Source organism: Corylus avellana, chromosome ca6, assembly GCF_901000735.1.
Source record: "Corylus avellana chromosome ca6, CavTom2PMs-1.0".
NCBI lineage: Eukaryota > Viridiplantae > Streptophyta > Magnoliopsida > Fagales > Betulaceae > Corylus > Corylus avellana.
In genome coordinates, this window is record NC_081546.1 from 19,362,850 (window position 1) to 19,387,072 (window position 24,223).

Consider the following 24,223-nt stretch of genomic DNA (forward strand, 5'->3'; position numbering starts at 1 on the left):
CCTCAAAATGTGGCATTAATAGATGCTAGGAAAAGGCGCCAAATAAAATTGAAGAAATGAGATTGGCGGAAAATTTGAAAAGGAAGGGGGCCCAAAAAAGACGAAGGCCATATTCTGCCACTGTGTGCCCAAGAAAAATGAAACCCCATTTATTCCCATTAGGCCACTATAGTGACCTAAGGGAATGGTGGGGTACTATTGATACAAAATATATCCTAAAGCCCAAACCAAAAGGCCCACTCTGAATAAGAGTCCCACAGCTCGCCAAAAAACCAAGGCACAAAGCCCAAGTCCTAGTAAATCCTGATACGATCGCCTAATCGTATCAGGTCCGCACTCAAGCATGCGGTTACACACCATACCGAAATGGTTGCATGCAGAATCACGTAACCCTATGATTAAGGGAGCATGATCACTCTCCAAACAACTCAATCTGGGAGTAAAAACCCAAATCAGAGAGCAACCAACTAAATCTCTCCTAAAAGGAGTCTAAGTACGCAATATCCTATATACGTAAATCTCCCATATTATCTCAAAGGATAATATCAGTTTTTAACCACTCCCACGAATCAAGGGAGTTAAGTGAGAGTCCCACTAGAGTTCACTCACTCATAGCCTCTATAAAAAGAAGAGCCACCTACAATACAGATACGTACTCACTCTCTTACTCTTATTATTCTCAGCTATTATTGCTCATTATTTTCCTTATTTTATTGCTCTTGTCATAATCAAACTCTCATTCAGGCATCGGAGGTGGCACAACCGCCACACCCCCTATCTCACGGTCTGTCACTACTGATCCTTTTTTGTTCTTAGCAGGCTTTGAATCAAGTTGCTATCAGGATTGATAACTGTCTCAACATTACCCATAAGATATAAAGCTCCCTTTAGCATACAAATTGATTAAATTGGTTAATAATGAGGGCATTTTGTGCGTTGGGATAGAGCCAAGTGCTCTTTTTATGTTTTCTACTCTTAATTTGTCAACCAAATCTATGTTGGGGTTCAGCAAAGCAATAGCAGCGATGGGGTTTAGCAGCCAGTGAGTGGTGGGCAGCGGGGTTCAGCGGATTCTGGCTGTGGGGTGGGCCGCGTGGACGTTGCTTTCTAGCTGAGCGGCAGCGGCAGTAGGTTCAGCTATGGCAGATCTAAAAGGGAATCATCTGAGAAGAAGAGAAAAAGAGAGAAAGAAAGGTGTGTGATGAGTTGAAATTTTAATTTTTAGTGGATTTGGATGTTATCTAGTGTTTTTGTTTTATTTTCTTAAGGTGAACTAGCTGAGGTGCCACAAACCTCATTGAACGACTCAACCCGCTCACAGTATAATCCAATAGCTCAACCGCCACCTTTCAAATATTAAACAAAACATTTCAGCCATTCATTCTATCCTTTATAAACACATTTTTATCCCAAACCCTAGGGTTTCTCAAATCCGTGAAGACAAAGCTTTAAGGTTTTTCACTCTTACTCTGAGCAGCGGATCTCTTGGACCCTCACTTCCCTTCCAGGTACGCCTCAAACCCATTTATCTGTAACGCACACTCTATCCACTAAATCATTTATTCTCTGTTTGGTTTCCAGAAAACTCCACGAAAATCTCTTATTATTATTTTTTTCTCAGTTCTCTCGTTTACGATCTTTTTCGTTATGCTGTTTGGTCTCAAGTCTTATTTTACTCTGTAATTGGGTTTCATGGGAAAAAAGAAAAAAAAAATGCATCTTTTTAATGGACACGATTGTTGTGGCTTTATATTTTGCTCTATTTGCTTTCAGAGAAAATGTTAGGAAGAAAATTGAATTGAAATATCAATCTTAGATTGTTGTCATCGTTTTGATCGTCATTTGAAAGAAAAAGATGCTCGTGTTTAATATAACGTAATACAACAGTGAATTGTAGTGGGAATTATTGTCTTCTACCTGATACAAGTATTTTCTCTATGATGATATAAAAATAAGATTATAATAGTCCTTTTGGTACGTTTTCTCTGGGGCAAGACGGTAGGAAAGGCGCCCCTGAACTAATGAGTTCGTAACGATTAAAGTCCTACTACAATATTGGGTTGTAATGGGTTTTGCAAAAAAAAAAATTTAGTTTTTTTCTTGTGGCCGGTAATTGTCGAAATAGTGACCGGCTTAAGCATTGAATTCCATTAACGGGACATTGTTATCTATGAGGACCATGATGTATCCTATCTTTCTAGTAAGACAGCTTCACATTGAACTAGATAATCCCTTCCAATTGTTGTGACATACGATGATGAACTATGTCATCATTCCTGTAGGCTTTTTTTGATTTGGAAAATACCAACCAGGAGCTGAAAAGTGACCTGAAGGATCTTTACATAAACTCTGCCATGAAAGAATTTTACTAAGGATTTTACATGGTTGGTTGAAACTATTTGGTTCTTGGTTTTCTGCCTTTTAAGTGACTAGTCTTATTCCCTTTTTATTACAGTCAAGTTGATGTTTCTAGGAATCGGAAGGCTGTTGTCATTCATGTTCCCTACAGGTTGAGAAAAGGCTTCCGCAAGATTCATGTTAGGCTTGTGAGAGAGCTTGAGAAGAAGTTCAGTGGGAACTAGGAAGGTAATCAAAGACTGGTTTATTTTGGTTCTTACAATTTCTTTCTGGCCTTTTGGTCCAAAGTACATGCAATTGTGGAAGAAACTTCAATTCATAATGCTTTTCATCTGACAGTGTTTGAGAACTTTTTTGTCATTTTTTCTTGTACTCCCCTTGTAATTAATTTATCTTATCTGCCCTTTCTTCAATTACTCAGATGATTTAGTCATAAAATTTCTTCTTTTTATATTATATTAACTTGCCACTTGGTCTCCTTCATTCCAATTATGTGTAACCATTTCCAATTATGTGTAACCATTTCGTATTATTCTAAGTGAGTTATTTTATTTTCAATCTTAATAATATATTTCACATTCATGCTTTGTCCCTTACCCCTATTTTAATATATTTTTAATTTATGTCTTGGCCCTTGCCCATAATATTTTTCTGGCTCCGTCTCTACTTGTAAGGGTTTCAAAGATTCGAACCACCAGGTTGCACAAGTACGAAAATAATAAAGGGATTAAATTGGCTACAAATCTCATACACAAAATTATTTAAGCAAAATAATATAAGAGAAAAAAATAATAATTACTTGTATTTTTTTGTGTATGCATTTTGAGAAATGCTACAGATCCGGAATATTTTCCCAAACTTTCATTCCGGACTGACATGGCATAACTGTTTAAGAAAAAAAAAAATTAAGATGAGTGCTATACATCCTAAATTTTCTTCCAAAAGTTAGTTCCCAAATGATGTATTACCATCTCATGAGATTTATTATTTAGGGAAGTGTGTCACCAACTCATGAGATGGTGATACATTATTTGAGAACGAACTTTTGAGAAGAAAATTTGGAATGTATAGCATTTCTAAAAAATTAAACCTCTTTTCGTGTTGCATTGGATGTGGCAGACATGATAGATACAAAAATTCATTAAAAAAAAAAAAGAATAGACACCATTCTCAAGCCACTTCTCTCCCATTTCACCCCAATTTTTTTGGGAATAAAATCCTCTCAAATCCATTATAAATTAGAGGGTATCCGGTTAATAGCTGCGCCACAAATATGTCACGTGTCCTTTCAATAAAAAAAAAAAATATATATATATATATATATATTAATTAAAACTTTAAAAATAAATAATAATAATAAAAAAAGATGGGTGGACTTGGGGTGGCTTCAGCCACGGTTGGATGGTCTGGGGTGGCCGAAGCCATCCCCTGGTCCAACTGTGGTGGCCGGCCACCCTTTTTTTTTTTTTTTAGTTTTTATTTATTTTTTAAGTTATATATATATATATATATATATATATATATATATTTTATTGAAAGGACATGTAATATATTTGTGGCGTTAAAGAAATCCTAGCCCACAGACGTGCTCCTCCCTCCCCCGAAAACATTCGGCCACAGCCCACCAATGAATCCACCACCGGCATATGAAAGCGCCACCCTCCATCTAGACCACCGAACGCCACCAGCTGCAACCCACCGAAATATTTGGCAAAGGAGCACACACTATCTCTATGAGGATGAAGACAAGTATGTCCCATTTGAGCCTACTGGGAAGCACAAAGTTCCACCTTATCTTGGATGGACAACCTTATTAAACAGAGCCAGTGAGCTGTCGGCATATAAAAATTCTGAGTTTCTATAAGTTGGAAACCCATAATTGCTATTGATGAACTGTTTGATGCCATAAAGTGGGCCTCAAAACAAGTGCATGATATAATTCGATTATAACCCGTTTATCTTATATATATTTTTTTCTAATAGGAATCATCTAGGCGTTATAAAAAATAATTATATACATAGAATAAATAAGTACATGTTTATTTACGAGTTACTTATTTTACCGGCCCTATACTAGACCCATGCAGATCTCAGGCTGTGGGTCTGGAACAGACGTGGCATGAGCCACGTTAGTCTGGAACGAAAGCTTGGGAAAATATTCCGGATCCGTAACATTTCTCTCAACAAAAATATCCCAACATCCCAGCCGTTCATTCTATCTATTTTAACACATTTATATTCCAAATCCTAGGGTTTCTTGAATCCTCAAAGAAAACTTTGAAAGGGGTTTTCACTCTCAGCCGCAGTTCTCTTGGATCCTCGCTTCACCTGCAGGTTCGCCTCAAACCCATTTCTCCGAAGCGAAACACTCTATCCGCTGAATCATTTAGTCTCTGTTTGGTTCCCGGGAAACTCTTAAGAAAATCTCTCATTATTTTTTTCCTCTGTTTACTCTTCTACGATCTTTTTGTTTTTATGCCGTTTGGTCTCAAGTATTATTTGACTCTGTAATTGGGTCTCGATGAAGATAAAAAAGGCTTCTTTCTAATGGACATTATTACTATGGCTTTATATATTGCTCTGTTTGCTTTCAGAGAAAATCTTAGGAAGAAAATTGAATTGAAATATCAATCTTAGATTGTTGCCATTGTTTGTGATTGTCGTTTGAAAGAACAGACGCCCTTGTTTATCATACCCAATATAAGTGTTTTCTCTATGATGATATGAAAGATAGGATTATAGTTCTTTTGGTCTGTTTTCTCTGGGGCGAGACGCTAGGGAAAGGGACCAATGTTACTGAACTAATGAGTGCGTGACATTTCAAGTCGTATGACAGTGTTGGGTTCTAATGGGTGTGAATCAATTCGGGGAGACCGATCTTAGTAGTAAGACTGCACCACATTATTCTCAACCCAATGCTTGTTGTTGGGGGCATGCTTTGTAGACAAAAAATTGTTTTCTTTTAAGTTGCATTATTGGTCGTAGGCAAATGATCTTTCTGAGTCATTAGTTTATGATAACGATTTGTGGTACTATAATTTTGTTTCTAATTTTCCTTCTAAGCCTGAGAAATATGATGTATTTAGTATGTTCGTTGGGGATTTATCCCAAAATAAGTTTATTCTAATGGTCCCTTTTATCGAATTTTTATCTTGGTTTATTTTCAACTTAATATATCTCCATAGTTGTACTAATTAAATCTCAGATATGCTTCTCATTCTTGTGTTGTTGTGCCAGTTTGTCAACATGTATACTTCAAGGAAGAAGATCCACAAAGATAAGGATGCTGAACCCACCGAGTTTGAAGAGTCCGTTGCTCAGGTAATTTTAGTAACTGTTATAAGACATTCCTGGGATTATTGCACTTGATAATCCCTTCCAGTTGTGACATTTGATGATCAAATGAACTATGTCATCATTCCTGCAGGCTTTCTTTGATTTGGAAAATACCAACCAGGAGCTGAAAAGTGACCTGAAGGATCTTTACATAAACTCTGCTGTGTAAGAATTTGACAACGGATTGTACATGGTTGAAACTATTTGGTTTTTGGCTTTCTGCCTTTGAAGTGGCTGGTCTTATTCCCTTTTTATTACAGTCAGGTTGATGTTTCTGGGAATCGGAAGGCGGTTGTCGTTCATGTTCCCTACAGGTTGAGGAAAGGCTTCCGCAAGATTCATGTTAGGCTTGTGAGAGAGCTTGAGAAGAAGTTCAGTGGGAAGGTAATCAAAAACTGGTATATTTTGGTTCTTGCAATTTCTTTCTGGCCTTTTGGTTCAAAGAATATGCAGTTGTGGAAGAAACTTCAATTCATAATGCTTTTCATCTGAGAACTTTTGTATCATTTTTTCTTGTACTCCCCTTGTAATTAAATCCTCTTATCTGCCCTTTCTTTGGTTACTCAGAAGAATTAGCCATAAAATTTCTTCTGTTTTTGTTTTTTTTTTTTAACTTGCCAATTGGCCTACTTCGTTCCAATTATGTGTAACCATTTCATATTATTCTAAGAGAGTTAGAGCATCCATATTGAGCTCTACAAATGAAAGTTACATTTGAAGAGAAACTCACTTTTGAAAATTTGAAGAGTCACTTTTAAATTGAATCAAATATCAAACTCACTATATCTTTCTCTACTTTAGTTAAATATTATTATTTTTTTTATTTTTTAATTCTTGGTAGATGAGAGAGAACGAAAATGAATATATAAGATTAAAAAACTAAATAACTTTCATTTTTTGGCACTTGGTATTTGGAGAGCCTTGTTAATCAAAGTTAAATTTGAAATAGAGTAGAGAGCTTGTTAAATGGTTTTTTTTTTGTAAGTTTTTTCAAATTTTTAAAGAAAAGCCAAATTTAAAGAGCTCAGTAGAAATTCTCTTATTCTAAGACAATGTAATTGATTAAAGTGATTGGGCTTTCTTTATTCCTCCTACCACAAAATATATGCATGTTTTCCTTTTTATATGTATCAGGGTTGATGGTGTTGATATCCTGTGATTTTATTCCCTTTAAAACCTTGTAGGATGTGGTCCTTATTGCTAGCCGGAGGATAGTGAGACCACCAAAGAAAGGTTCTGCTGCTCAACGGCCCCGCAGCCGCACACTCACAGCTGTTCATGAGGCAATGCTGGAGGATATTGTATTGCCTGCTGAAATTGTTGGGAAGCGTGTCAGATATAGAATTGATGGATCCAAGATAATGAAGGTAACCCCATTACAGCCCTATAACCAGGAAATTGCTTCTTTCAGGCTGAGTTTCTTGTTGGTTGTTTAAAGAAATTTGCAACTATTGATAATATGGTTTGGATTAGCATTTGCAAGTTTGGGATTTCAATGGAAAGCTTACAATCAGCTTGATGAGTATGCTGGTGGAATATTCTTTCTATTTACTTAAATAATTTATCCAACATGCATGCTCTTGTGGACAGGTTTTCTTAGACCCGAAGGAACGAAACAATACCGAGTACAAGCTGGATAGCTTTGCTGCCGTCTATAGGAAACTTTCTGGCAAAGATGTTGTGTTTGAGTACCCGGTAGCAGAGGCCTAGAGAAATTCCTCTTGAGACTTCTAGACATTATTCAAAGCTGTTGTGGGAACTTTCCAAATTTTTGTGCTGATGAGTTTGTTTAGAAGTGGGAAACCTTAATTGGATCTTGTTTTCCGCATTATGATACGATTTTATGTTCTGCGGTTTGATTTTGACCAATGTAGGATTTTGTTCATTTTAATTTAATCATACTTGAATTTGCAAGTTTACTCTGCGTGCACTAGTTTGTTCATGGAGACGCATCTGCATGTGGGCACCTGCATGTGTTGCTTTGGCTGAAGCTCATTTCCGTCCTGTTTTCACTGGAATTTGGTTACTTTGAGTATTTTGAGTATTCTCTTCAAAGCTTAATCTGTTGCCAAATTTTTCACTCATGAAAATCAGAGAACCACGTGTATCCGTGAAGACCGAACAAGAACCAAAAATATTATACTCCATAAGATAAAACACTACACAACAACTACAATTGTGATTTAACAACATAAGTAAAGTTTGCTTTTCTCCCCACTTTGCAAGCTTCCCAAAGCAACAAAGAGCTGAAGTGATTCCATGATGATTTGAGCAATATGCCAAGCAGAAATAAGAGGGATTATTGATTGATAATGACAACCAAAGAGTCCCTTTCCAAAATGAGACAAAAGTTGCCACATGAAAGTCACTAATTCTGATGCTATTTGAGCTGCTTTTGCTTCACCCACATTTACTTCCATGGAATTGATTTTTGTTGTACAAGCAGTCAATATTTTATTAATGACCAAAACTAGGACTTCATTATTTCAACATTAAAGTTGGCTTTTAACTTCATTATTTCAACATTAAAGTTGGCTTTTAAAAAGTGCGATGGGGTCTACAGCATGTTTTCCATAGGGACCATGGCCATGTTCTCCCTAGTAACTTCATGTGACTTAACAGTTAGCATAACCTGCTTAATATGAGAAGAGATGTCCACTTGATAAGAATTATGCAAAGCCTTGTTTGAATCAGATGATGTCCAAGACAGTAATAGTAAAAAATTGAAAATTGTGTCATTTTTTAGGTTGGAAAGATATTTTGAAGGATTAATATAGCTTTATCCAAGTACCAATTGGGAGATTCTCAAATGTATGACTGTTGAGAAGCCAAATAGATTGTCTCTAAATGATATCTAATAATGTCAGTTTCTAATTGTTCATTACAAAGTGGTCAGAAACAAATCTCATTATCATTGGATGGAATGAACTTGACCATCTTTTCTCTCATTGGGAGAACATCCCATGCTACCTTCCAAACCATGTGCTTTAATCTGTGTTGTACAGCCCTTTCCCTTCCTGAAATTGAGTTTCATTTAGGTTTAACTCATGAGCAAACTTGACAAAAAATTGACCCCAAGGTGTTGGAGTCCATATCCAAGTGTCATGTGTGGGAGAACGACTTAGATGAAGGCTCTGAATTTGGCTTTGCTGAATCAACATAAAAAAGCTTATATAATCTATTGACACCCCAGCTTCTACTTTGAGGAATTATAAGATTAGAAACCAAAATTTAAGGGAATTTAAAGAAGGCTTGGCAGCTGGTTTGAAGGTTGGACTAGATGCTGAATTTTCCCCATCCCCAATCAAATAGCAAGCACCTTTTACCAATTGATTATTGTTGGTGATCCCTTTCCATGGCCAAGAAGCAATGTGGGAAGGGTGTGACAGTCAGCAGATTAAATTTATTCAGATACTTTTTCTTGAGAGCATTGATCCAGAGTTTTGCAATTAATGCTTTATTGACTGGCCATAGATCTTGTTCCTAATATATTTTGGAGTACAGATTCAACTCCAAGCCATTGGAATGAGATTGTTTTTTTTTTTTTCCTCCTTGAAACCCCAACAAAAGCTCCTTAGAATGGAGTCAATTTGATAACAAAATGATTATGTAGCAATGAAGTTTTGGTTGCCTGTGAAAGGCTTGGCCTTCCATATCGACACTATTTAGAATCTTGGCCTTGATTTCCTCAAAAATCTTCTAAAATGCCTTGAATCTAAAGGGCTTGGGCCCTGGGAAGCCAACAATAATTCCCTTCAACATGCAACACAATGGGACAATGGTTTGAGGGAAGAAGAGGAAGATGAGTGACAGCTGCAATAGAAAAGATGGAGATCATTCTTTGTTAGCAATGCATCTGTCTAGCCTCCCACAAATATTTCCCTTCCCATGCCTCTTGTTAGACCATGTAAAAGGGTTGCCAAAATACCTCAAATCAATCAATCCATTTGTGTGAATATAGAATATGAAGGGTCCTAGGGATGAAGAGCTGAAAGAAATGATTACCACCTAATTTTTCTCTTTAAGATCATGTCCTTTGTAGAACTTGTCTTTGATTTAGATTTCAATTGAAAAAATGTTAGGCCGATTCTGTTGTGCCTAAGAAGACAAGGCAATCTCAAAAGTATCCTTGATCACATACGGCATTCAATGGAGCTCAATTAATAGCAGTTTTCAGGGGTTTTACAATCACTTATAGGAGTTGATGGTGTGAAAATACCAACAATATAGTTAGTACTTTAAATAGCAAAAAATCGGCATAAAATACAAATGAATTACATACATTTAGCTTCAAGCTAATCCATGGTATGAAACTATGAATTAACATTACCTTTTTCCATAGGTTATCATAAATCAGATTATGACAAAGGGTAAAAAGAATGAAGCTACAGAAATCGACTTGATCAGAACATCTTCCAAACAAGAAAAGAGATCGGTGTGAACCAGAATCTTTTATCCTGTACAGTTGCAGAAAAAGTAAATGTAATGTATGAAGCAGATACAGTAAAGTATTATGATACAATTAATGGCAGTGACAACATACTAAGACTCATTAATCTATTAGTAACCTTGTTGCACCAAATCAGGAGATTAGACATAACATAAAATCAAATGATTCCATTTTGTTTTCTGTAACATTTGACGGTTTCTCAGCACCAAATAACCTCAATGATTAGACATGTTTATCACAACTGAACATAAAGCATATATAGGAACAACATGGTTCCATTAAGTTTTAAAATTATTCTCATTAAAAACACTTTTCACATCACTTCAAGTTCATGAATGCCCAAATGCCACCATTTCTATTGATACAAGGATTCGAGTACACATGTTTTCAGTATATTTTCATATATGTTATCTTTCTATGATCTAAGGGGAAGATCACAAACAATGAAAGATTCAGTAGTTTACACCAAGAGACTTGGAAGGGTCAAGACAGTTCAATATGATGTGGTTAGGGTTGATCAAAGTGCAGGCAAAATTGACTGAGGCGATGCTATCTGGCAGTCTGGCAATGTGGTATGGTTTCTGTTATAGCAAAACCAACCCCATCCCTCAAATCTACCTCTGATTACCCTATGTAGTAACCCTGGATCTCTCTTTCAATCACCTTAGGCCCAATTCCTGTCAGGATCATCTATTGCAAGTTCTTGAACACCTTGGATTTAAGCGAAAATCGCCTCTCAAATACGATACACTACGACCTCAACTACCCCGAGAGGTCAGAGAGTTCCCCATGTCCTACATCGAACTTTCAGGTTCTCAATGGGAAGCCCCTGGGGTTCAACTGTGGTGGGCTGAGTGGCCCAAGTATGCCGACCAGTCGACCTACACCACCATGACAGAAATCAGTTTGGATCAACTCAGTTTGGGGACACCAATTGATAAAGTTTGGTAGACAATTTCTAATACTGAGATCCTTGTTTCGATCATCAGAATAATGCTAAAACCGATTGCACTAAACTGGGATAGGCCTTGGATGTGGTCAATATTTGAGTTTTTGTAACTTTTTAGGTCAACTAGGAACTTTTCAAAACCTATGAAAATTCAAAGAGTCGTGTATATTTTCCATTTGCAATAAAATTTTCATGTACATGAGTCATCATCACCAAAAATCATAATCAAACGTATATGTAAAAAAACGTGATTTTTAGGAGTCACAATATGTCGTCATCATATCTGGTAAAAAGCATGAAAGCAATCTAGTAATTACCCCATGTAGATCACAAACATCTTCTAAAATCACACATTTGAGCAAGTTTTAGATGGCATGCCAATAGAAAATACAAAATCGAAGAATTATTGGAAGCAAAATGTACCTCAAGACAATATCACAAGACCAAGGTACATGGATCCACAAAGAAACAGAAAAGATATAAAACCCCTGCAAGTGAAGTTCACTAAAGTTACGTAATTATAGGTCAATAAAGCACTTGGTGTTGTCAGTTCAATACATAAGAAAAAATTGTCAGGCAATAATTGACCACTTGTTTTCTTCTAAATGATAAGATGCTTAGTTGCTCACCAAATAATGCCCCATCCAACACCATTGCAGGGGCAAGGACACACTTCTGCAAATTTTTCGGCATCACTGGAGTGAACTCTACGAGATATTAGATCATCATATATATCTGCATAATTACATACAGATTAAGGGATCCATAAATCCATAAAGACAAATAAATTGATTGTTTCATTTCAAAGTCATACCATAAACTGAAAACAAGCTGTTCATCACACCTGCATTTTGATTAAACATGGTAATTACTGATTCTTTCATCCCATTTATTGTGAAAAGGAACAATCATCCTTTGCACCAAACAATATGGAAAGAAAAATAGCAGAATTGCATTTACCAATGAACAAAATGATGTAGCGTAGTATACGAACTTTTGTTGTTTCTTGCAGAGCCCAAATTACACCAATGAAAATAATAAACCCTGAGGGTGAAATACGTAAATATCAAAATTCAAATGGTATATTGCAGCATGTGCAAACCATAGGAAGCCAGACTTTGTATTATGAAAACACATACCAATACAGAGTCCTCGAAGTGTCCACTGCATGAAAGGCCAAAAAAAGAAAAGAAAGAAATTTAAAATGTCATATAACACAGGATAAGATGGTGTGCCAGTCAATATCTTAAAGCAATAAAAATAATAATCATAATAATAAAAGGACATACAAAAAAATTGAAATCATCTTCTTCTTTTTTTATAGTATGTTTATCTTCTCAATGGCATACTTAGAATGATTTCAGAATGTCAGGAGTCAAAAACTTCCCATTTTCTATCATCAACTGTTTCCATCTTCATTATATGTGAAAAACTTTTGCATTCAATTGCCATAATAGTGAAAGCTTAAGTGCTATGTATTCATGTGAGTTCCAAATGCCCTAATAAGTCTAGTGTAGCATTCATATGAAACCTTGAACGAAAGGAAGAAAGAAATTCTTAATATCCATATGTACTTACGTTTTTAGCCACAAAAAGTACGACAAGTAGAGCAGCGAGAAAACATCCTGCAGCTATTCTTGCAGTAAGAAGATTTGTAGATGCAAGTATCAAAACCATGCCCCAGAAGGATGAACCAAGATCTGGAATGCCACAAAAATGGAAAGAGTGATAAGTGAAGATTGTTTAAATACCTATTATATATTGGAAGAAGCACTGAGAAACAATGTATATTGAACCCAAGATTTGTAACTTAAATTAAAAACAAAATGCATCACATTTAATAATGGATATGTGAGATGCCACAGTGAATTATGCATATGAACATTTCTACATAGTTCTTTTCAATAAGAGTAAAACTTTATGAACGAGTCAACGACAAAAGACATTACATCCAGCGGGCAAGATTAACCAGTATATTCCACCACGTGTCTGTGTGCTTCCGCCTTCATCTACGTTAACCTTGATCCCTTCTACCTGCAAACTAAAGTATATGAGAACCCTATGTCATATAAAATATAAAACACTCTAAATTCAGGATATCATGAAATCTCCTAGTGGCTCACCATTTGAACTCACTTAACCTAAATACACCAAGGCGCTTAGCCTTTGCACACGAGGGTATGATCAACTGAAGAGGTCATTATGACAATTTCAGATTACAAATGTGGATGTTATGAGATAATTCTGATTAACCACAAATCTAGGCATTTCATCATTTGTAAAGGGGTACGTATGTGTTTACTGAATGATATATCAGTATAATGATAGTTTATCATGAAAATACTTTGTCTCCCCTATCAAATGAACCACCAGGTGACCAAAAAGCAGTCAGAAAATCACGAGAAAATATAGTTTTGACTATCAACTGAGCTGCTTAGCTTTGCATAAGTAGGCAGAAAGTCATTTGTATAATCTCCCAATATTAGGAGATTACTTAATCAATTGAGAAAATTTATGAGTTAAATTTATGAATACCTCCAGCACAACAAATTTTAAATTGAGTCTTAAATATATCATGACAAAGATTGCACATTTTCTGCAAGATACAAAGTAGCATATCATAGAAAGCAAGACCATGAGAAGAAAATGATCAATCCTCTGGGATGTTGACAATAAAAATAACCAATGCTGATGTTCAGAATCTTTCCATGCTAATTTTATCGCAATGCTATATCTACTTGGAAAGGAAAATTCTTGCACCAAGAGAGAGAGAGAGAGATTCAATCCACAATGCTTTGTTGAGCCATGAAAACATCAAGTAATAGGAAAGACATCACTTGTACTGTCTTTTTTCTAGAGTTAGAAATTTAGTATAGATAAACACCAGTACTTATAGGCATGAATAATTTGAAAAATGCATCATTATGAACTAAGGGGTGGGTAACCAAGTGCATGACAAAGGGACAATTATGATGGGGAGAAGAACAAGAGGTTAGCTTTGCGGTGATCAAAGAGAAGTTATCTTCTGCTCTCATTCTTTCCTTGCCAAATTTTGAGAATCTCCCAATATTGTATAATCTCCCAATATTAGGAGATTACTTAATCAATTGAGAAAATTTCTGAGTTAAATTTATGAATACCTCCAGCACAACAAATTTTAAATTGAGTCTTAAATATATCATGACAAAGATTGCACATTTTCTGCAAGATACAAAGTAGCATATCATAGAAAGCAAGACCATGAGAAGAAAATGATCAATCCTCTGGGATGTTGACAATAAAAATAACCAATGCTGATGTTCAGAATCTTTCCATGCTAATTTTATCGCAATGCTATATCTACTTGAAAAGGAAAATTCTTGCACCAAGAGAGAGAGAGAGAGAGATTCAATCCACAATGCTTTGTTGAGCCATGAAAACATCAAGTAATAGGAAAGACATCACTTGTACTGTCTTTTTTCTAGAGTTAGAAATTTAGTATAGATAAACACTAGTACTTATAGGCATGAATAATTTGAAAAATGCATCATTATGAACTAAGGGGTGGGTAACCAAGTGCATGACAAAGGGACAATTATGATGGGGAGAAGAACAAGAGGTTAGCTTTGCGGTGATCAAAGAGAAGTTATCTTCTGCTCTCATTCTTTCCTTGCCAAATTTTGAGAAGTTTTTCCAAGTCACGAGTGTGACGCGTCAGTGGTTGGTATAGGTGCTGTCCTTTCACAAGAAGGCAAGCCTGTCGAATTTTTCATTGAGAGGCTAAATGAGGAGGAAATGGACCATTTACAAACTGGATTTCTATGTGGTTACTCGAGCTTTGAAGCATTGGGAGCACTATTTGATACAACATGAGTTTGTCCTATATAGTGATCCCCAAGCACATAAGTTTATCAACACCAAGACCAACTTGAATAAAATGCATGCCCGGTGGTTTGCCTTTGTGCAGAAATTCACTTTTGTGCTCAAGCACAAGTCGGGGAACATAACAAAGTTGTCGATGCTTTGAGTAGACAAGCAGCTTTACTCTTGACACTACATTCCAAGATCATAGGCTTTGAACACGAAGCAGTGTTATATTTCTTTGATCTTATTGCAGTGTTATAAGAAAACCAGTGTTATATTGAAGAGGTAGTTTTTGAATCAATAAAAATTCCAAATTTCTTTTCTTCAATGTTTGTTGATTCTGCAACTTGAAGACCCAACTCTTCTTTCGTTCCTTGCTTCTGCTATGTCACGTTATACATCAACATTTAACAATACTAAAACCAGTCTTTCTTTTGCAATTTATCAACATGATATAAGGAAAGGAAATTCATTGATGAAAAATAAAAAAAAAATAAAGAAAAGGTGGAAACAAAGGAGCTTCTTACATGGCCACATGTAAGTTTACATGCAACAGCATGACTCGCCTCATGAAGAAATACAGTGACAAGCTTGAATGGTTTCAGCAATATCGTTCTCCACAACTACAATGATAAGAAACATTCATACATTGAGCATAGCTGGGAGAAAATAAATTCTAAAGGAATTGCATCCCAGCAAGTACAAATAACATAAATTGATTCTGCTTTCAAAATGACTGGACTTTCAGTCAAGTCCAACCCTCAGAAAACCATATGACATGGATTTATTTTCATGGTTCCAATTTTCAATTACCATGATTAGGCGTATTATCCAGACCCCAAGTGGAATTGCTTTTCATGTATTGAATAAAGGTAATACTGCATAGCATAATTGTACAACAGCATATTATGTTTCTAGGATTGTCAATAATCTGTTCTATGCATTTAGACTAGCGTTTTGTCCATACAGATAAATATATGTAGATTTATTGACAATTTTTCATTCCAAATTGAAACTCTAGGGCAGATTCTGTCAAAGGAAAAGAAAATAAAAAGAACAGAAAAGTACTCCCTCCCTCCCAAAATGTTGTCTACCTTAGAAAATCCAGCTTTTCAAGGGAACATCATTGAGTGCATTGTCTTTGAAGCAAAAAGTTACTAGCTTTCAAAATTATCCTCCTTGGTTTAAATTCAAATCAAACAATTCTCCATTCAAATAAGTTAGAAAAGTTACTAAAATTGTGTTTATTGACTTTGCAAAATATGAGATGAGATAGTAAAACAAACAATATAGGACAGAGAAGTAAAATATATTAGCAAGAAAGTAACGAGGAATCTCAGAAATTTATTGGCATTGACAATTACCCAGTTGCACTTTAGTAAAACACTAGCATTACATGCAAGAGTTAAGCATGTTCACAAAATGAAAAATGAAATGGATAGTTGGACACCCCAAGATTTTGATCAATGGAACCCCAAGGGAAGCACAATCGGCTGAAGATCACTTGATCGAGTCAATAATGAAACAAAGGGAAAAAAGAAAGGATTTTGATAAATGGGTTCCAAATTCTATACAGTAATGAAACAAAGAAAAAACAAAACATCACTAACATTGCCTATGCTCTTTAACCAAACGTCGGTCTCTCTCTGATCCAATGTAGTACAAGCTTTTGATCAAGTACGAGAAGCAAAAATGGAATACGAAGTGGGTGAGAGAGAGAGAGAGTTACCGCGAGAATAACAATAGTGCAGACAGCGACAGTGATAAGAAACACCTCTTGGTCATGGTTGCAGCATTTCTTGAGCTCCCAATTGGGCGTCATCTATATATCTTGCTTAATGATCCCAGATATGCAAGAATTTTGGCTGATCTCTTGGTTTGTGCTCGCCGGTGATCTGTACTATTTAATATATACTACACCATATATGTATTTTTGAGAGAGAAAGAAAAACACAGAGAGAGAGAGAGAGAGATTCTTCTCTATCGTTCTCTCTTGACTGATGAGGACTCAGAACTCATCAGACATTATTTGGTAGCCAAATGTGAACATTTTGAAAGGAAATTTTCAAACTATAATGGTGATTTGAGCGCTTTTTTTTTTTTTTCTTTTTTTTTCTTTTTTTTAATCTTAATAGGCAGGATAAAAAAAAAAATTAAAAAAAAAAATAGCAGATTCAAACCGATGAGATCTTGAGTTTTTTGTTTTTTTCAAACTTACATATTTTTTTAATACCAAGGAGAAACTCTATTAAAAAAAATATATATTTCTCTTATGATATAATAATAATAATAATAATAATAATAATAATTTTATAAACTCAACGGGGAAAAAATAACTTTTTTTAATAAAATTCAATTTTTTTTTTTTTTTTGAATAAAGTTTTGTGACATTATTTAATTCTGTCTTATCTTGTAGTTTTGAGGAACATGTAGGGCAATGAGGACCCCAGTTAGATGCAGGATTTGACTTTGGTCGACTTTTGTCTTGGGGAATGGGGTACAATGTTTCCGGGCGGCCATTGTCTTTTAAAAATTTGAAATATCCTAGTAGAAAACGACATAGTTTTGTCTTCTTTCTCTGTCTTTATACGATGATTTAAAATAAAATAGATAAAATTTTGCGAGAACCTGATTAAGGATAATCTACTCACTTAGGCAGGCAGTTGGGTTGGGAGGAGGAAACTTCTTCCTTTTGGTAATTAAATAGTTTGAGATTCTTTCTTCTTTGTTTTGAAGGTGGTGATGATGATCAGGTTAAGGGCTGACTTTTATATAAAGCCTTCAACTGTTCGAGTCAAACCTACCACAGCTTTTGTTGGTGGCCAACTCATTGCTCATTTTCCTTTAAATAATAAATAAACAAAATAAAATAATAATAAGAAGAAGAAAATGTCAGTTTAGATTAAGCTGGTTCAGGCTCAAATGGCATTTTATTTTTTTCTAAATCTTAGATGATAGAATGTTCCTTCGATTAAAAAACCTATAAAATGGTTAGGGTGAAATTTTAATATGTTTGGACAAAGGCATAGGGATGAAGTGGCTCGCCATGAAAAATTCAATGGATCGAAAATAGTACAATAGCATTAGTTAGGACCGTTCATTAAAATGAAAATCTTAAAATGCAATAGTACATAGGAATATTGAGTCATGATTAGCCGATGCACCCAAAAGAGATGGCCGGCCACCTCTTTTAACTACTTTGAAGATGGCCGAATCACTCCAATGATTAAAGAGAATGGTTCAACTACCTTTAACCTGATATTTGGAATTGGGCGAACCACCCATGTGGTTAAAAGAGTAGTTCACCACCTCAATAGCCAAAGTAAATGATTCGGCTACCCCCAAAGCAGTCACAAATGTGGACGGCCACTCCTGTGTGTGTATATATATATATAGAGAGAGAGAGAGAGAAAGAGAGAGAGAGAGAGAGAAGATTTTAGTGGTGGTGGCGGTAGCCACTCCTTTGGTAGTAGCAAAGTTGCAATGGCAATGGAGCTACAGTGATTATAATGGAGATAGGGGTAGGCAGCTAGTAGCAAAAAGAGAGTTTCAATTTTTAATCTAAATTGATAGCATGGTAAATTTTAGAATATTCATTTAAAATAATAGCACATATTAAAGGTATTACACCACATGCAATACTTAAGATATTGCTCGGGATCTCATTTCGAATTTAGCTAAGGTAACTTGGCTGACCTTAGTAAGTGAGTTCTTCCAAGTGCAAAGCCAATTTGGCTTGGCATGTTTCCTTCTCAAAAATCCCATGTTAATGGTAGTAAAAGATTGAAAATTATAGTTGCCTTGCAAGCTGCAAATTGCAATTGCATTGTCCTTTCTTTGGTTTTTATGTAATGGGATAGTAAAAAGGTTTGGCCATCCAGTTCTGTTTATTCTGGCATGAGGTTTTCATGTAAGTTCAACCACCAAGTATAGGAGATGTTGGGAATGTTTGTAGTACTTTTGCTTGCAAAAACCCAAGCAAATACTAATGGATCATTCACACATTATCTTTGCAATATCTGATAACTTTTGAACTTTATCAGGAAAGCATAGATTAATACTTGAGATTCATTGTTTAGTCAAGTAAAAAACAATAATTCAACAGAACTGCTCTATAGTCTATACAAATGTAATCAATAAACCAGCAAATGGTTTTAATGCTAAACAAATAGATAATCTTACATTAGGTTAGCAAAAAAATTTTATCAAAAAAAAGAAAAACAACTTTACATAATATAAATGAAGCTAATTATGCTTTACAGAAGAAAAATGCAGGTCATCTTCCTTCATCAATAGAAGAAACAGATATAGAGTTCCTAGAAAAATCCTCAACAAAACTACTACTTCCAGAAACCTTGGTAACACCAGTATGAGAACTACTAGCATTGGTAGCATTGGTATTAGTCAAAGCCGTAGAAGTCGTTGTCCAACGTCCTCCACGACCTTGAATTCCTGGTTTACCTGGTCTAGGCAAGGTAAATGAGTCGCTTGAAAGCATGAGATGAACAGAGTTCATATCAGGCCTATCTGGAACACTTTGTTGACAACATAACAACCCTAGCTGAGTGCACATTGCTGCCTCATCACTATTGTACTTGGCAAGATTTGGGTCAACTAATTCCAGTGGCTTCCCTCCTTGATAAAGCTTCCATGTCTGCAGAAGATGGCATACAAGAATAAGGGGACTGAAAGAATTGACTGAGCACTTTTGTTTTTTACCCTTATTCAATGGAGGCAACAAGCACATAGGCTTTTAGGACAACCAAATTGCAGTTTCACTTGAAGATTAATATTGAAAAATAGATTTAAATTCACTCAGAAGCACTTCCATTATATAACTACATGTGAAGAATAAGGCAATTTAGGTGCCACTTTATACTTTTAGTATGCAGGATTTGTTGCCCTAGTCTTCCAGAACAAGTTATGAATATTACCAGAAACTCTTAGTATTTCACACTTTGTTTATACATACTATCAAATTGGTTATATGGCAGCAAATCTAAAATTTTGAGTTACTCCTAGTAGAATCAAACTCAGACATGCCAAGTGTCTAGATAACTAGCTTTAGAGCATTCCTAACAGCTTCCTCGTCATTTTCCCTTCATTTAAAGATCCAAACTATTTTTTGCTTCTCTATTTTAATATACTCCACAATAGCTTCCCTTTATCATTCCCTGTACTAATTAGATATCATTTCTTTACTTTTTTTTTCTTTTTTTTTTTTTTACTTCTTTATTTTTGTACTTCTTTAATGATTCAGGAGAGAGAAGCATTTTTTTTCTATTTTAATAATCACAAGGATCGCTACAGTGGAACCCTATACTTTGGGTTTCACTGTAGCAATCCTCATGTTTATGGCTCATTTAGGGAGTCTATTGTAGGTGGCTTTTTACGATTTTTTTTACATTTTCCCTTAACTTAGGAAATGGAACCCCATATAGGAAGTCTACTGTGAATGCTCTAAGAAATCAAATACTTGATGCAAAATCCCACATAGCCCATTCCCAATTGAGATGGAATTCCAGTAAAAGCAGGAGATGAAATTGACAATGGTGATTCAATGCCCAAGAGAATTGAGGCTAAATGCCAAAGGCCTTCACTTTTTTCCTTTTCAGTAAACTTAAAAAGAAAGACTAAAAAAACAATCATAGTTTGGAAAGAAGTAATGTGTTTGGGAGGTGCATATGCTAGAAAATATTCCATGATTATGCTAATATTTTGCATAATCCTCATTTACCTAGAACAGAAGCTTACACTTACAGAAAGAACCTCTCAAGTCAAGAGTTTTTTTCTTTGATGAAATCTATCTATAATTTATTGGATTATGTTGCAATATTCAGGCTTAGGTTCTTAAAAGATTGCTTCTTGTTGATTGAACTATGATTGAATTGATTGAACTTTCGTATTGAAGGGCATTTTGTTGCAAAAATTGCTTCAAAACTCTTCACAAAAGTAACTTACGTAGCCCAGGAGGTCTGCCTTCTCTGCACCAAGCTGCCCATCGTGGTTCTTTCTTCCACTAACAATCTCTAACACCAAAACTCCATAACTGAAAACATCTGTTTTCACAGACAAATATCCGTGCATTGCATATTCAGGGGCCATGTAACCACTGCATTCAACAAAAGTTTTTAGATTATTAGTTTTTCTTAGCTACTAATATTGACAATTATTCTGAACTCAGACTAATTATCATTGAAGCGGTGCAGACAACTAATTGAGAACAAGATCCAAATAGGTAAAGTTGAAGAAACTACTCACTGAGTACCGGATATCCTAAATGTATTTACATGGGTGTCTTCCCCAGGAAAGAGCCTTGCCAGGCCAAAATCTGAAATTTTTGGATTCAAGTGTTCGTCCAGCAATATATTACTGGCTTTGATGTCTCTATGAATAATTCTTTCTGGAGCCTCTTCATGTAGGTAAAGAAGACCTCGTGCAACACCCGTTATTATTCGATATCGTGTCGTCCAATCCAGGGTTGCATACTTTTTATCTGAAAAAATATATATATATTTTTCGATAAGTAAATATTTCCACCAGTTTAATTATTACTCTTCCTTATCCCCCTCCCTCCATTTTACCGTACACATGCTCAGACTCTTCTAGTTTTACTGAATACTGTAACTGATATTCAATTTACACAATTCAGATGGCAACATACAAGGCCTACCTGGATTGGAATTTTTACTAAAGAGAAAGTAATCGAGGCTTTTGTTTGGCAGATACTCATAAACAAGCATCTTCTCAGGTCCTTCTGCACAACAGCCCAATAATGTGACCAAATTCTTGTGCTGAATTTTTAGTAGCAGTTTCACCTCATTAGTGAATTCTCTCAGCCCCTGTCTTGACTCTAATGATAGCTTCTTCACAGCTATTTCTTGACCATTTGGCATCAATCCCTGTACAAATAGGCATAATAGTTAATGAGAAATTAACATAAGTCCCAAGGAACACCCATCAAAACAAAACAAAGAAAGAAAGAGAACAATGAATACAATGTTGATTAATAAACAACATATACAACCTTCAGGACTGATGTCAGTAAAGAAAAGGGAGCACAGTCAACAACATAGAGCTTCATAGCGAGGCTTGAAGAAGAAGAAGAAAAAAAAAGAGAAAAAAAGGATAACCATAAAAAATAAAATAAAAAACATGGCATTAGTTTAAAATTATGTATTGAATTTGTTGTTCATATGCTCCCAGTAATCATTTGGTACTCCAAATGGAAATTTAATGCAAATGTCATACTAATAATTAAAAGAACTTCTAAAAGTGCTCTCTCATTTTTTTCTTTATCTGGATTGGTAAAAGGTCAATTTTTCAAAATGTTATCACCCTTCAATTAGTATTGCTATTTTGGCTTTCATTATTTGTCCTATTAAAAACATCCTAAGGAACCATAACATTAAAGCTTGGGATAAATGCTAAATTGGTCGTTGTATTTGGGATTTTGATAAATAGCTCCCCGAGATTTAAAAAAGAACTTAACATTCCCGTGGGTAAACAAAAAAAAACAAATAGGTCATTGCCATTAAAAAAAGTTGACAAAATTCGTTAATGTGCCACATCAACACCAACCATATTGTGAGAAGTGTCACTTATAATAAAAAAAAAAATAAAAAAATTAAAATTAAAATATCAATAAAGAAAAAAGAAAATAGAGGGAGTGGTCGAGTCCCTCTATTTTTTTTTTTCTTTTCTTATATATATATATATAGTTTTTTTAAGAAATTAATTTTTTAAAAGTTTTTTTATTGTAAGTGACACGTGTTACAATAAGATGGGTGCTAATGTTGCACATTAACGAATTTGTCAACTTTTCTAACGGCATAAACCTATTTTCTTTTTTTGCTTATCTTATGGCGTATTTAATTTAAACTATTTTCTAAACTCCATGGAGTTATTTGTCAAAACCCCAAACCATAGGGCCCTATTTTTGTAATACAAACAAATTTTTGATTTTGTTGTTCTAGGATTCTATTAATTTAAATATTTTTTTCTTTTCGATTTTTAAGGATGAGCTGCTTAGTCTGATTGAAGAATTCATTATAGATGAAAGAGTTATGATTTATAATAAAACATCTTCTAAGACATTTATTAAGGTGTGATTCAAAAATTGACTTCGTCTTAGATGGTGTAAATTTTATGTTGTTGTATGAAGTTGCTTCTTTCAAATAGAAAGATGATTTATCATGTAATTTAAGGAAACATATTATGTAATTTATTTGCTTCGCAAGTAATATTTTTCTACATATGATTAGTGAATTACAATTCTACCCAACAAGGATTGAACATGCAAATTTCAAATTACAAGATAGCCAATGCCTTTGATTGGCAACATCACCATGGGGGCTCACACTATGCTGTATGCACCTGCACCATGCCAAAGTTTGAGAAATATATATATATATATTCTCCGCAAATGCAGTAATGCATTGACCAACCCCCAAAAACCAGATCGGTCAACAAAAAGATTCGGCAAGCGAACAAATAATAAATACTTTTTTATAAACTACGGAATTATGCGACCAAAATATTTTATTTATTTATTTATTTATTTTTCTTTTTTGGTAATTATTGAAATGCAAATGCGTGCGTTACCATTACTGAAATAAAGTCTAGCACCGGCGACAAGATAATTTCCGACGGAAATTCAGGCAAACTACGGGGCTAATTTCGTCATTTTCCCCATCCGAAAACCCGACCTTGATCACTTCTAGTTGAGGAATCAATTACAAAACCAGCGAGAGAAGCCGAATTTACGAAACGTACCTTGTAGACGGGGCCGAACCCGCCGTGGCCGAGCTGATTGAGCTCGGAGAAGAAATTGGTGGCGACCTGCAGAGTACGGAGCTCGAAGAAGAGGTCCCACGACTCGACGGCGGCGTCCTCGGCTTCTTCGTCGGCGGCTCGGCGGCGGCGGCCTCTGAATCTCTTCTCCAAGCAGGCGCAGAGAAGGGAGAGAAGCCTCATCAAGGCATGAATCGAAGGGATTGGCCGGCGGGAACAACGGGGCGGCGCCGTTTCGTCCAGCTTCTCTCCTTTATCTCGCCGCACGGGCTTTCGTCGTAACTAGTGTGTGTGTGTGTGTGTGTGTGTGAGCGCTCTTTATCAACAGTGTGGAACGAAGGAGTAATAGCTACGTTTGGCAGGGGGAAGTAGCTGGCTACAGTGAAATCTGACACCAATCTTGACTTTGTAATTTTTTTTTTTAAAAAAAAAAAAAATATATTAAAATTGGGTTAAAAATTGCTGCACGTGATTTTTTTTTTTTAATTTTTTTT

At 35.4% G+C, this 24,223-nt stretch overlaps 3 protein-coding genes and 1 long non-coding RNA gene across 9 annotated transcripts; 2 read left to right on the forward strand and 2 right to left on the reverse strand.

Moving 5' to 3' along the window:
* The first annotated feature begins 686 nt into the window (after positions 1 to 686).
* On the forward strand, positions 687 to 2,771 carry LOC132184907 (uncharacterized). Of its 3 annotated transcripts, XR_009440596.1 has the most exons (3): positions 687 to 1,194; positions 1,269 to 1,508; positions 2,456 to 2,771. It is a non-coding gene; the product is annotated as an uncharacterized LOC132184907 (long non-coding RNA). The 3 variants fall into 3 exon arrangements; XR_009440594.1 differs by having other exon boundaries at positions 687 to 1,508; XR_009440595.1 differs by lacking the exons at positions 687 to 1,194; positions 1,269 to 1,508 and adding an exon at positions 1,631 to 2,384.
* Positions 2,772 to 4,582: 1,811 nt separating this feature from the next.
* LOC132185745 (small ribosomal subunit protein eS7) lies at positions 4,583 to 7,613 on the forward strand. Its single transcript, XM_059599520.1, has 6 exons — positions 4,583 to 4,692; positions 5,596 to 5,679; positions 5,786 to 5,859; positions 5,955 to 6,078; positions 6,879 to 7,061; positions 7,285 to 7,613. Exons 2-6 carry the CDS (start codon positions 5,605 to 5,607, stop codon positions 7,402 to 7,404), a joined length of 576 nt encoding a protein of 191 aa, XP_059455503.1. The 5' UTR covers positions 4,583 to 4,692; positions 5,596 to 5,604; the 3' UTR covers positions 7,405 to 7,613.
* Positions 7,614 to 8,694: 1,081 nt separating this feature from the next.
* On the reverse strand, positions 8,695 to 17,011 carry LOC132184335 (uncharacterized). Of its 4 annotated transcripts, none has more exons than XR_009440553.1 (11): positions 16,666 to 17,011; positions 15,464 to 15,559; positions 13,043 to 13,127; positions 12,672 to 12,793; positions 12,233 to 12,257; positions 12,054 to 12,137; positions 11,908 to 11,937; positions 11,723 to 11,828; positions 11,517 to 11,581; positions 10,025 to 10,151; positions 8,695 to 8,711 (listed from the first exon to the last, which is right to left on the reverse strand). XR_009440553.1 is itself a non-coding variant. In XM_059597930.1 (10 exons), the coding sequence occupies exons 1-9, from the start codon at positions 16,756 to 16,758 to the stop codon at positions 11,518 to 11,520; spliced, it is 705 nt and encodes a 234-aa protein (XP_059453913.1). In that variant the 5' UTR covers positions 16,759 to 17,011; the 3' UTR covers positions 9,819 to 10,151; position 11,517. The 4 variants fall into 4 exon arrangements, 2 of the variants coding, with proteins under 2 accessions (XP_059453913.1, XP_059453912.1); XR_009440552.1 differs by lacking the exon at positions 8,695 to 8,711 and adding an exon at positions 9,179 to 9,507; XM_059597930.1 differs by lacking the exon at positions 8,695 to 8,711 and having other exon boundaries at positions 9,819 to 10,151.
* Positions 17,012 to 19,056: 2,045 nt separating this feature from the next.
* On the reverse strand, positions 19,057 to 24,043 carry LOC132183608 (cysteine-rich receptor-like protein kinase 44). Its single transcript, XM_059596963.1, has 5 exons — positions 23,712 to 24,043; positions 21,610 to 21,838; positions 21,198 to 21,432; positions 20,898 to 21,048; positions 19,057 to 19,590 (listed from the first exon to the last, which is right to left on the reverse strand). Exons 1-5 carry the CDS (start codon positions 23,910 to 23,912, stop codon positions 19,213 to 19,215), a joined length of 1,194 nt encoding a protein of 397 aa, XP_059452946.1. The 5' UTR covers positions 23,913 to 24,043; the 3' UTR covers positions 19,057 to 19,212.
* Positions 24,044 to 24,223: the final 180 nt, after the last annotated feature.

Coding starts and splice junctions, on each gene's coding strand:
- LOC132185745 (XM_059599520.1), top strand. CDS start 5,605: ATGTATACTTCAAGGAAGAAGATCCACAAAGATAAGGATGCTGAACCC. Junction 5,680..5,785: donor TTGAAGAGTCCGTTGCTCAG/GTAATTTTAGTA, acceptor TCATTCCTGCAG/GCTTTCTTTGATTTGGAAAA. Junction 7,062..7,284: donor ATGGATCCAAGATAATGAAG/GTAACCCCATTA, acceptor TCTTGTGGACAG/GTTTTCTTAGACCCGAAGGA.
- LOC132184335 (XM_059597930.1), bottom strand. CDS start 16,758: ATGACGCCCAATTGGGAGCTCAAGAAATGCTGCAACCATGACCAAGAG. Junction 12,138..12,232: donor ACTTCGAGGACTCTGTATTG/GTATGTGTTTTC, acceptor TTTCACCCTCAG/GGTTTATTATTTTCATTGGT. Junction 11,938..12,053: donor CTACATCATTTTGTTCATTG/GTAAATGCAATT, acceptor ATCAAAATGCAG/GTGTGATGAACAGCTTGTTT.
- LOC132183608 (XM_059596963.1), bottom strand. CDS start 23,912: ATGAGGCTTCTCTCCCTTCTCTGCGCCTGCTTGGAGAAGAGATTCAGA. Junction 21,839..23,711: donor GGTTCGGCCCCGTCTACAAG/GTACGTTTCGTA, acceptor CTATTTGTACAG/GGATTGATGCCAAATGGTCA. Junction 19,591..20,897: donor AGGCAGACCTCCTGGGCTAC/GTAAGTTACTTT, acceptor CATCTTCTGCAG/ACATGGAAGCTTTATCAAGG.